The sequence below is a fragment of the Electrona antarctica genome (assembly GCF_951216825.1).
Source record: "Electrona antarctica genome assembly, chromosome: 1".
Classification (NCBI taxonomy): domain Eukaryota; kingdom Metazoa; phylum Chordata; class Actinopteri; order Myctophiformes; family Myctophidae; genus Electrona; species Electrona antarctica.
The window spans coordinates 10,298,330-10,310,720 of record NC_136806.1 but is presented as its reverse complement, the minus strand read 5'-3'; the positions used below and the strand labels follow the sequence as shown (position 1 = coordinate 10,310,720).

The following is a 12,391-nucleotide window of genomic DNA, read 5'->3' as shown; positions in this document are numbered from 1 at the left end:
CCCCACTTTGAGGTGTCACGTCTTAGGCCTAGATTTAGGGTAGGATTGAAACATCTTGGGAGAGTATGTAGGCCTTTCACTGGACATCCTAGCCACTAAGATGACCCCAGGACCACCACTTAGAGACCACATGTTAGGGTGCCCAAATATGAAGTTAGGTGGTCAAATTACCTGAAACTGAAGCAATTCAGTAAAGGTCAACGCTTCCTCATGGGGTCATTTTAGGGCCTAGGACCTCCAGTAAAGGGTACAATTACACCTTGGGCATTTTAGTGCTTATAATGATAATCAATAACAATATAAATATGAATCTACTACTGGTGTTTATAATGATCAATAGCTTCAGTTTCAGTTAAACTTTAGGCACTCTTTGACCATTGCTGACCCAGTTGACCCTTCGACTTTGGGAACTCTGAACATACGGCTTCAGATCCGGGCACCCGGGCCTCGTGGGCGGGGAGTGGGCGGAGTTGACACTTTGACTTTGGGAACTCTGAACATACGGCTTCAGATCCGGGCACCCGGGCCTCATGGGCGGGGAGTGGGCGGGGAGCGGGCGGAGTTGAACGAGCCCCCTTCCACTTCGGGCACTCGGGCGGGTGCCCGAATCTGAAAGTGGTGCTGCCACCCGGTGGAGGCACTTATATGACAGGGTCCGAATCTGAAATCCGGTAAGTTCCCTATCTATCCGGGGAGAACATGTGAGGGTACCTGCCCTAGGGGACACGGGGAGAACATGCAAACTCCACACAGAAAGGCCCTTTTGCCAAGCCCACCTAGGGTATGGGCACTGACGACGCTGAGGAGAGAACACGCGAGCAGCGTTTCATACTGTACTGAAAACGATGGAAAACTCTGGCTTTTTCAAAGACCAAACAATTTTGCTTTGTTAATCATATGTTAATTGCAAAGTAGCTGGAGTCAGCATGATAAATGATAAATGTTATATTTTAACAGTATTGAGCACACAGCCTAGGATGGTTTATGAAAATTAATTATACGAAGGGGAGTTATGACAAAGTTAATGAAACGGGGAAGCGTGCGTGCATTTTTCTTTGAATGCACTCTTACATTTGCATGAATGAATGCACTCTTACATTTGCATGAATGAATGCACTCTTACATTTGCATGCCATCCTCATGTATTTAATAAAGCACATGTCTATGCCTGGCCTACAGTATTACGCAGAAATTCTGAATGTAGGTCTGGCCTACATACCGGCCTAGCGGTCCAGGCACCTAGGCTGGTAATCCAGCCTGACAGCGCGTTGCGGGTTCGAGTCCCAATCCCGACGACATTTGCTGCGTGTCTCCCCCCCCCCCCCCCCCATCTCTCTCCCTCTAGCAACTAGCCGCAATTTGCCATTGAAAGCCCGAAGTACAGTAGGGGTGCTGGGGGGGCTGGAGCACCCCCTCCCCCCAGGCACAGCCCCCCCCCCCCCCCCTTCTCGGACAGGAGGGGAACAAAACATTATTAGGCCTAATAATATGCTGTATCACAGTATCAGCACCTTATCCTGGTTAATTGCCTGTGTCAGTTTGCTCATGCGTGTGGAGAGGGATTTGTGTAAAAAAAAATTGCATGCACGCGCATTTTGCGGCGCGCCCCCTACTGAACGTTCAGCACCTCCAACCCAGAAGCGCTTCCGGAAGGTCATTGAGGTAGTTAAGCAGCTCCACAGTGACAAAGCTCCGGGGGTTGATGAGATTCGTCCAGAAATGATGAAGGCCCTGGGCTGTGATGCAACATGGGGCAACATGTGGGTTGCATCACTGCTTTTTGCAGATGATGTGGCAGATGATGTGGTCCTGATGGCACCATCGGTCCAAGACCTTCAGCTCTCACTGGACCGGTTCGCAGCCGAGTGTACGGCGGCTGGGATGAGGATCAGCGTCTCCAAATCTGAGGCCATGGTTCTCAGCAGGAAAACGGTGGATTGTGCAGTCCGGGTAGGGAATGAGGCAGTACCTCAAGTATATCGGGGTCTTGTTCACGAGTGAGGGGAGGATGGAGAAGGAGATCAGCTGGAGAATCGGAGCGGCAGGGGCGGTATTGCAGTCGCTGTACCGCACTGTTGTGACGAAAAGAGAGTTGAGCCAGAAGGCAAAGCTCTCTGTCTACCGAGCAATCTTCGTTCCTACTCTCACCTATGGTCATGAAGTGTGGGTCATGACCGAAAGAATAAGGTCGCGAATACAAGCGGCCGAAATGAGTTTTCTTCGACGGGTGGCTGGCATCTCCCTAAAGGTGAGGAGAATTGCGCGAACGGGAGATCAATGGCAGGGGGGGGACCAACCAGACCAGCATCCTGTTATACACATGCTATGCTATGCTATGCTATGCTATGCTATGCTACGCAAGGACTGTCTGGGAAGCTTGCCAATGCAATCACGCATCGCCATCACCTCCATGTTGCCTTCCGTTGAGATACAGACGCCCCAGAGCCGGAAGAGGCGTCTACCTTTATATGTCTACTGTATGTGCACCCAGAGGCAAATTCAAGGGAAAAAAAACAGCAGAGGGCGCTGTTTTTCCTTTTGTTTTGCTGATGGGTTCCCAGTTTGCCCTGCCATTAACGTAATGGTAAGATGCATACGGTCTATGGCTCCACTTGGTTCCATTTGTACACTCTCAAGAGTTAAATGAGAGTATATTGGTGCTTCAGAATAATGTGTCCCACCAATGGGGGTCCGTGGCCCTAAACATGCACATAAAACTGGGGGTCCTTGAAATGGAAAAAGTGCACGTGTGCGGCTGGCCCCTCACACATGCTGTGCACGGTTGTGAGCTATCATCAACAGTGGTAAATAATTGAGTAAGCTACTTGTCAAGCCGGATTTACAGCACACAGACACAGAGAGAGAGAGAGAGAGCGAGAGAGAGAGAGCCTGAGGAGCCTTGAGAATAAAGTGTTTGGTATAGGTGCAATATGCATACTTGATGTAACATATTAAGTACATAAATATAGCAGGATGTACGGCTGGGCAATATCAATATTATATCAATATTGTGATACGAGACTAGATGTCGTCCTGGATTTTGGAGTCCAGGAAGTCTGGAAGTCTCTTCCTGCTTTTAAAGGATGCATTACAGTAAAGTAATGCAATTTGTCCAGCTATATCTGACTTGCCTTAAGAGTCGTTGTTTTATGAAGGCATTACTGATGATTATTTATAAACTCATTGTGTAAATATATTGGTTAAAGCACTGTCTAAAGCAGGGGTTCTCAACGTTTTTGGCCGGGGACCCCCGAAAATGCTTTGGCAACGTCTCGGGACCCCCGCCCCGCCCCCTCCCGACCCCCAATATAAATTGACTGCTACAATAACCTTAAACCATTTTGGGCGGGAACCCCTTTTGGTGTTTTAAGCATTGTTATAATTTAGCTATTGAAAAATAGCAGATCTACAAGCTCATAGCGCGCCACCGAGTGGCGCGCTACGAGCTTGTAGGTCTGCTATTTTTGAAAAATCGTGAAAAAAAATATATAATCTTTTTTTTTTTTGAAAATAATTTGGGGACCCCCTAAAATAATTTGGCGACCCCCCGAGGGGTCGCGACCCACGGGTTGAGAACCCCTGGTCTAAAGCACACCTTAGCACTGTCACCACACAATACTGATATCAAGGTATTTGGTCAGAAACTATTGAGATTTTGTGTGAAATTGTCCATCCCTTGCAGGATAGTGAGAATGTATCAGAACTAAATCACTTCATTGCCAGTATTATGTGTTAGGAAGTGGATGTGCCGTGTTACATAATCCAACTCACACACTCTTCCTCCTGTACCAGCTGTACCAGATTCTGTAGAACTTCATCCAGTACCCTGACATGAGAGAGAGACAGACAGACAGACAGACAGACAGACAGACAGACAGACAGACAGACAGACAGACAGACAGACCATTATACTGGAACGACCGGTAGTTTTATCATCCGTTTCAGGTTGATAAAAAGGTACTTCAAACTACTAATTACTAAACATCAAAACTTAAATCCTATATACTTTGTTGTACAACAAATAGCAAAAATGACCAATGTACTGTACTTTTAGTAGTTTTGAAATCTTTGATTTCAGTCTATAGCTATGTGTGCAGCCAGGCTCCCTACCTGACCATGGTGTTGAAGTGTCTATAGCTATGTGTGCAGCCAGGCTCCCTACCTGACCATGGTGTTGAAGTGTCTATGTGTGCAGTCAGGCTCCCTACCTGACCATGGTGTTGAAGTGTCTATGTGTGCAGTCAGGCTCCCTACCTGACCATGGTGTTGAAGTGTCTATGTGTGCAGTCAGGCTCCCTACCTGACCATGGTGTTGAAGTGTCTATGTGTGCAGTCAGGCTCCCTACCTGACCATGATGTTGAAGTGTCTATGTGTGCAGTCAGGCTCCCTACCTGCCCATGGTGTTGAAGTGTCTATGTGTGCAGTCAGGCTCCCTACCTGCCCATGATGTTGAAGTGTCTATGTGTGCAGTCAGGCTCCCTACCTGACCATGGTGTTGAAGTGTCTATGTGTGCAGTCAGGCTCCCTACCTGACCATGGTGTTGAAGTGTCTATGTGTGCAGTCAGGCTCCCTACCTGCCCATGATGTTGAAGTGTTGATGTGTGCAGCCATGATCAGGCTCCCTACCTGCCCATGATGTTGAAGTGTCTATGTGTGCAGCCAGGCTCCCTACCTGACCATGGTGTTGAAGTGTCTATGTGTGCAGTCAGGCTCCCTACCTGCCCATGATGTTGAAGAGTCTATAGCTATGTGTGCAGCCAGGCTCCATACCTGCCCATGATGATGAAGAGTCTATAGCTATGTGTGCAGCCAGGCTCCATACCTGCCCATGATGATGAAGAGTCTATAGCTATGTGTGCAGCCATGATCAGGCTCCCTACCTGCCCTTGATGTTGAAGTGTTGATGTGTGCAGCCAGGCTCCCTACCTGCCCATGATGTTGAAGAGTCTATAGCTATGTGTGCAGCCAGGCTCCCTACCTGACCATGGTGTTGAAGTGTCTATGTGTGCAGCCAGGCTCCCTACCTGACCTTGATGTTGAAGTGTCTATGTGTGCAGCCAGGCTCCCTACCTGCCCTTGATGTTGAAGTTTTTGCCCAGCAGCAGGTGTTTGAGTGACGGATGTTTGGAGAAACCTGGCAGGACCGCCAGCAAGTCAACATCCAAACCTGTGTTCAGAACAACATTATCATCACTGAACCAAACCTGTGTTCAGAACAACATTATCAGATTCAGCACTGAAACAAACCTGTGTTCAGAACAACATTATCAGCACTGAACCAAACCTGTGTTCAGAACAACATTATCAGCACTGAACCAAACCTGTGTTCAGAACAACATTATCAGATTCAGCACTGAACCAAACCTGTGTTCAGAACAGCATTATCAGCACTGAATACAATATTTGAATGTGAAAAAAAGAATGTGATCCCAGACAGTTCTTATAGCCTACTATAGCAGAGACACAGGGCGACACACAAATAAATAGTTACACAAGTACACATTCGCTGACATAGTGATAGTAAGCATGGAGAAGTCAGGTCAGCTGTTAGATTGACAGCTGCAGTTGGAGTTAGAATGAGTACATTGATGTAGGACCACTTCACCACTTTTGAGATTTTCGGTCTCATCCGCTAAAATGGGGGGGAACATTTTCGATAACGTCCCAACCGGAAATGTGGAGCGATGCGATCGGTTTTGATATCAATAAAATCTCCGTCCTTTTATTAATCTCTGCCCTGTCAGCGCTGGGCGTTACTATTTGATAGGACGGAGAACTCCGTTTATGCCGCTCGGGGTGTTAACAATACAAAGACAATATGACGTAATGAGTTACATTATGGCGTACATTTTCCCTTCATTGTCAATGGCGTTTACAAAACAAACATTGAACTAAAGACAACCATTAAACCTGTGTATAGGAGGGGCTAGCGCACCTCAAAAATAAGGAAGCTTGTCTGCGATCTCTGCAGAGAGAGAGAGAGGCCAATACTACGGAGGAGACTTCCAGCCTGCGGTGGATTAAATCCACTCTGCCGGAACGGAGGCTTGTCGGGGACACAAAGAAAGCGTTTAAAAGCGTTTAGCTTTCTAGGTCACGTCGGGCTGCCGAGTCCAGTGTGTTCACGTAGGGCTGCCGAGTCCAGTGTGTTCACGTAGGGCTGCCGAGTCCAGTGTGTTCACGTACTGTACGTACCGCCAGCTACACGGCCGAGCAGGAAGTGCGCTGTGCTGCGGTGGATCAAGTGTCACTATCAATCAGCACACCACAACTAGCTGAACACAGTGTCAGGAGGGGCTGCAGACTGCTTACCAACAACTAGCTGAACACAGTGGCAGGAGTGGCTGCAGACTGCTTACCAACTAGCTGAACACAGTGGCAGGAGTGGCTGCAGACTGCTTACCAACAACTAGCTGAACACAGTGGCAGGAGTGGCTGCAGACTGCTTACCAACTAGCTGAACACAGTGGCAGGAGTGGCTGCAGACTGCTTACAGGAGTGGCTGCAGACTGCTTACAGGAGTGGCTGCAGACTGCTTACAGGAGTGGCTGCAGACTGCTTACAGGAGTGGCTGCAGACTGCTTACAGGAGTGGCTGCAGACTGCTTACAGGAGTGGCTGCAGACTGCTTACCAACAACTAGCTGAACACAGTGGCAGGAGTGGCTGCAGACTGCTTACCAACTAGCTGAACACAGTGGCAGGAGTGGCTGCAGACTGCTTACAGGAGTGGCTGCAGACTGCTTACAGGAGTGGCTGCAGACTGCTTACAGGAGTGGCTGCAGACTGCTTACAGGAGTGGCTGCAGACTGCTTACAGGAGTGGCTGCAGACTGCTTACCAACTAGCTGAACACAGTGGCAGGAGTGGCTGCAGACTGCTTACCAACTAGCTGAACACAGTGGCAGGAGTGGCTGCAGACTGCTTACCAACAACTAGCTGAACACAGTGGCAGGAGTGGCTGCAGACTGCTTACCAACTAGCTGAACACAGTGGCAGGAGTGGCTGCAGACTGCTTACCAACTAGCTGAACACAGTGGCAGGAGTGGCTGCAGACTGCTTACCAACTAGCTGAACACAGTGGCAGGAGTGGCTGCAGACTGCTTACCAACTAGCTGAACACAGTGGCAGGAGTGGCTGCAGACTGCTTACCAACTAGCTGAACACAGTGGCAGGAGTGGCTGCAGACTGCTTACCAACTAGCTGAACACAGTGGCAGGAGTGGCTGCAGACTGCTTACCAACTAGCTGAACACAGTGGCAGGAGTGGCTGCAGACTGCTTACCAACTAGCTGAATACAGTGGCAGGAGTGGCTGCAGACTGCTTACCAACTAGCTGAACACAGTGGCAGGAGTGGCTGCAGACTGCTTACCAACTAGCTGAACACAGTGGCAGGAGTGGCTGCAGACTGCTTACCAACTAGCTGAACACAGTGGCAGGAGTGGCTGCAGACTGCTTACCAACTAGCTGAACACAGTGGCAGGAGTGGCTGCAGACTGCTTACCAACTAGCTGAACACAGTGGCAGGAGTGGCTGCAGACTGCTTACCAACTAGCTGAACACAGTGGCAGGAGTGGCTGCAGACTGCTTACCAACTAGCTGAACACAGTGGCAGGAGTGGCTGCAGACTGCTTACCAACTAGCTGAACACAGTGGCAGGAGTGGCTACAGACTGCTTACAGGAGTGGCTGCAGACTGCTTACAGGAGTGGCTGCAGACTGCTTACAGGAGTGGCTGCAGACTGCTTACAGGAGTGGCTGCAGACTGCTTACAGGAGTGGCTGCAGACTGCTTACAGGAGTGGCTGCAGACTGCTTACAGGAGTGGCTGCAGAATGCTTACCGACTCAACATGGAGTTTAAATACAGATGTCATCGGTATTTCATGGTACTGGGGAGCACGTTGAACAAAGCAGTACAAAAGCATGTCTCCACTTCAGCCAGGTCGACACAAAGCAAAGCTCAGTTAGCCCAAAGCAGCAGATACGACAACGGATCACACATGGACCGATCAATCGGCGCACGTGTACGCCATCGCCGGTGTGATAAGTGTGACTCTGTCTCACCATTATCAGAGATGTCCAGGGTTCCCACACAGGCCACACGGGGAAACAGCTCCTGGATCACACCGGCACCCGCTGACCTCAACTGAGAGAGAAGGAGAGAGAGAAATGAAATGAAGTGATACACACAGAGAGAGAGAGAGAGAGAGAGAGAGAGAGAGAGAGAGAGAGAGAGAGAGAGAGAGAGAGAGAGAGAGAGAGTATTATTATAAAATGAGATACAGTCAGGATGACTGATGCACTAACAACCGAGAAGAACCATATCAGGGTGTACCTCACAGCCGCTGATGTCCAGGTGTAGATCTGTGATGTGAGGATTATTGGACAGACCCAGGAACAGAGCTCTGCATGGAAGGTAGTTGGACGGAGATCAGTTGGAGATTATGGAGGAGGGTGTGGAGGGATTAGAGAGGTGGGGGTGAATGAATAGAAGAGAGGTGAGGAGGAAGCGGAGGGAGAAAGGGAGGAGGACAAGAGAAAGAAGGAAGGAGCAAGAGGGAGGAGAGGGAGATTGAGAGGATAAAACGGGTGCGCAGAAGATTGATCGATAGATACGAGGGGATCAGGAGAGGGAGAGTGGTTGATGGAAAAATGCAGAGAGAGAGAGAGAGAGAGAGAGAGAGAGAGAGAGAGAGAGAGAGAGAGAGAGAGAGAGAGATGGTGGAGTCAAAAACAAGATGCATTGTGCCTTCTCTCCAGCACACCATAACACCACCATATGGTGCATTCACACTAATGGCAGCGGAAGTTAGAAAATGACCAAGCGTGACCAGCTACATCGCTGCTGCAGAGTCTGCTGCTCGAGCCACATTGCGTAACAAAAAAAGTGAAAAGGGTGGTGTTGGTTAACACCGTGGAGGCCCAGGGATCACCGTCAAGTTCAAGTTCATGGTCAAGTGCCCAAGGCGGAGATTGATAAATAGGACGGAGATTAATGATATCAAACCGATCGCATCGCTCCACAGCCTGGGAGCGCCTGTTGGGCAATCCTCTGTGACGCGCAAGAGTGAGACGTCATCGAAAAACTCCCTCCCCCGTTTAGCTGATGAAAACGAAAAACGTAAAACGTTCATAACTCGCGATCTAAATCATCCCGTCTAATTATGAAAAAAGATCCTGTGTTGTTAATAAATCTATGTGCTAGTCGCGATAGATTTATTCTTACCTCCCGTTGTTGTCGATCGACTCTAGAGTGGTGTGGCTATTGTTAGCTGCTACACAGACATTCACAACAACTTCCGGTGCGCCGGTAAAAGTGGTCCGGGCGCTATAAATGATGGGCACATTTTAGTAATGGATTAAATAGGTCCGGGCCATCAAGGTGTTAACGGCAAGAATTGTGGGGGGAGGGGGGGGGAGAAGGGCACTGCAAATGGTGAAACAAAAAGTAAACATGTGATTGATATGCTATGCTTCACTGCATCGTTGGGAGTGCTGAAAAAAAGTTGAAGCCAACCAAAAAAAAACTAAAATGGAGTCACGCTGCAGCAGTCGGTTTGTTCACGTCTGTCATGTCTACCGTTTAGCCAAGCGGCTGTTGCTTTGTCGCCGTTCCTATCGTACGAATGAGTCACAGAGCCTGGCATCTTGGCACATTTTGAAAAACAAAAAAATATCTCCCATGATTTCTAGCTCACCCAACCTTCCACTATGGCCTTAGATAACCCTAAAGATATGAATTCAGGCAGAACAGCCGGTTGCGGCTCGGGAAACACTCTAATAACCTCATCCAACGCTCCCAATGCCAAATGAAATTAGACTCGACATCAAGGTTCTTTTGGAGGTTGTTTTAACCCATTTTGGGCGGGAACCCCTTTTGGTGTTAGCATTATGTTATGCTTTAGCGATTGAAAAATAGCAGATCTACAAGCTCATAGCGCGCCACCGAGTGGCGCGCTACGAGCTTGTAGGTCTGCTATTTTTGAAAAATCGTGAAAATGTGGCGCAAATCTTTGTGTATTCTTTCAGAGTGAACGTTTTTAACTCAAATCTTTGCTTCTGGGGAGGAGGTCCCTGGAACAACACATTTTCAGATGGGGGTAGGTCCGCTATTGTAGGTCCGCTATTTTTGAAAAGTCGAAGAACGACCGACATAGAAACATAGCTTTTTCAGAAAACTGTCAGGATGTAGAAGACATTTTTAGAATCTGATCTCAGGTCAAAATGGGTTAATACAACAAAAACGCAGATAGGCATTCGAGCATTGCAGGTAAATAATGAGAAGCCCAGAGTAAAAGCCATCGCAGTAGCACAGACTAGAGTCCCCCCCCAATTACAACGCTGGTTGCCTCTATTCACTCTGCTATTGATTGCAGTGTAAAATCAAACATGATGGCGACTGTACTCGTTTGACAAAACAAACTGGATCTTTTGTTCGGTTGATAGTTGGGCGAATAACGACGAGAGCTTCAGAAGTGTCATTATTTACTATTCGGTCTGTTGTAGTGCATGCATCAATTACTACAATTTACTACATCGATATTTGCTAGATAGCCTTAGATAGAACTTTATGTAGACTTAGATAGCATTTTATACAGACTTATAGCATGTTATGTAGACAGCACTAGAATTGCATTTGATGTAGTCATAGCACTTCATAGTATATATGTATAGTATAGTATGTATAGTTTATATGTATAGTTTTAATTATATAGATATTCCACTGTTACGTTCTTAGCTTACGCATGTGTCATGATAACTACTTTTTTATGTATGTGATGTATTCCCATGCTCTTTTGTTCTTGCTTATTAAGTAAGTAAGTTATTAAGTAAGTCGCTCTGGATTAAGAGTGTCGGCTAAATGCCTAAATTGTTGCAAGTTGGTCCTTTTTCTTCACCACGTGCTCGTCACAACCTGGGGAGTTATTGTTTGCCGTCATACGTTCCAAACAAAAGGAGGTTCAGTAGAAGTAGATGTAGTGGAATAGAAGTATAAAATAAACTTAACACCATTTTGGGCGGGAACCCCTTTTGGTGTTTTAAGCATTATGTATTGAAAAATAGCAGACCTACAAGCTCATAGTGCGGCACGAGTGCCGCGCTACGAGCTTGTAGGTCTGCTATTTTAGAAAAATCGTGAAAATGTAGTGCAAATCTTTGAATATACATTCTTTCAGAGCGACCGTTTTTAACTCAAATCTTTGCTTCTGGGGGGGTCCCTGGAACAACATATTTTCAGATGGCGGTCCGCAAGCCAAATACAGCTAATTCTGGTGCATAAATATACTTACATCATCGTGTTTGAGCAAAGAATGCATTTTGAGAACCCACAAATCTTCACTCTCCGCGCGCACGCTGTGCGGTCCCCCACACACAATCATTCTACAGTTGTGGCCCCCGGCCTAATCTAGTGGAATACCCCTAGCTAGTTTCTGACATTGCAACATTCTTTTTGTAGGACGTGTCAACTGAGTGATGGTCAAAAACGAGTTCAGTCAGGAGCGCCCGCTGGCCTAGTGGTCCAGGCGCATGCCACATATAGGCTCTGGCCTGACAGCGCGTCGCGTGTTTGAGTCCCGTTCATGACGACCTTTTCTGAGCGTCTGCCCCCGTCTCTCTCCCTCCCTCCCTCCCTCTTTCCTGTCTATCTTCACTTGAACCTATCAAAGAAGGCAAAGAAAAAGCACGAAACTAATTCAGTCAGACTCGGATAACCCATGAATACATTGAAAACAGAAGATGAATATTTGATCTTGCCGGTCAGACTCTGCTATACAGGTCCATTTCTCCCTGCTCAGCACTACTTAGAAGTCAACGATTTAAGAGCAGTGAGATATAAACAGAATTATGTATAACAACCCCCCCCCCCCCCCCCCCCCCCCGCCAAGGGGAAAGCAGAAGCCTTAACCCATTAACCCAGACCTGACACTAGATTCTACAAAATGTCTTCTAAATCCTGACAGTTTTCTAAAAAACTATGTCAGTGGTTCTCAAACTATGTCATGTCAAGGACCCCCAGAATTATATGTAATTGGCCGCGGACCAAAATCTCAAATTATGTTGTTCCAGTGACCGCCCCCAGAAGCAAAGATTTGAGTTAAAAATGTTCGCTCTGAAAGAATATATATATTCCAAATGCGCCACATTTTCACGATTTTTCAAAAATAGCAGACCTACAAGCTCATAGCGCGGCACTCGGTGCCGCGCTATGAGCTTGTAGAGCTGCTATTTTTCAATAGCTAAAGTTATAATAACATAATGCTTTAAAACACCAAAAGGGGTTCCCGCCCAGAATGGGAAAGCAGAGCCCCTGGTGATGCTGGGGTTGGTCGGCAACAAACCATCGCATACCGACCTTCAGAGTCACTGACAGCAAGAGGAACAACAGAGTG

The 12,391-nt window shown here is 47.6% G+C and overlaps 1 protein-coding gene across 1 annotated transcript in view; it reads right to left on the bottom strand.

Moving 5' to 3' along the window:
- The window catches only part of carmil3 (capping protein regulator and myosin 1 linker 3), a 173,379-nt gene that overhangs the window by 59,151 nt on the left and 101,837 nt on the right, over nucleotides 1-12,391 (bottom strand). The window contains exons 16-19 of the mRNA XM_079488499.1: nucleotides 8,335-8,404; nucleotides 8,064-8,145; nucleotides 5,073-5,169; nucleotides 3,772-3,826 (exon numbers count right to left, since the gene is read on the bottom strand). Coding sequence (XP_079344625.1) covers nucleotides 3,772-3,826; nucleotides 5,073-5,169; nucleotides 8,064-8,145; nucleotides 8,335-8,404 — 304 coding nt within the window. The remainder of the gene's footprint in view (nucleotides 1-3,771; nucleotides 3,827-5,072; nucleotides 5,170-8,063; nucleotides 8,146-8,334; nucleotides 8,405-12,391) is intronic.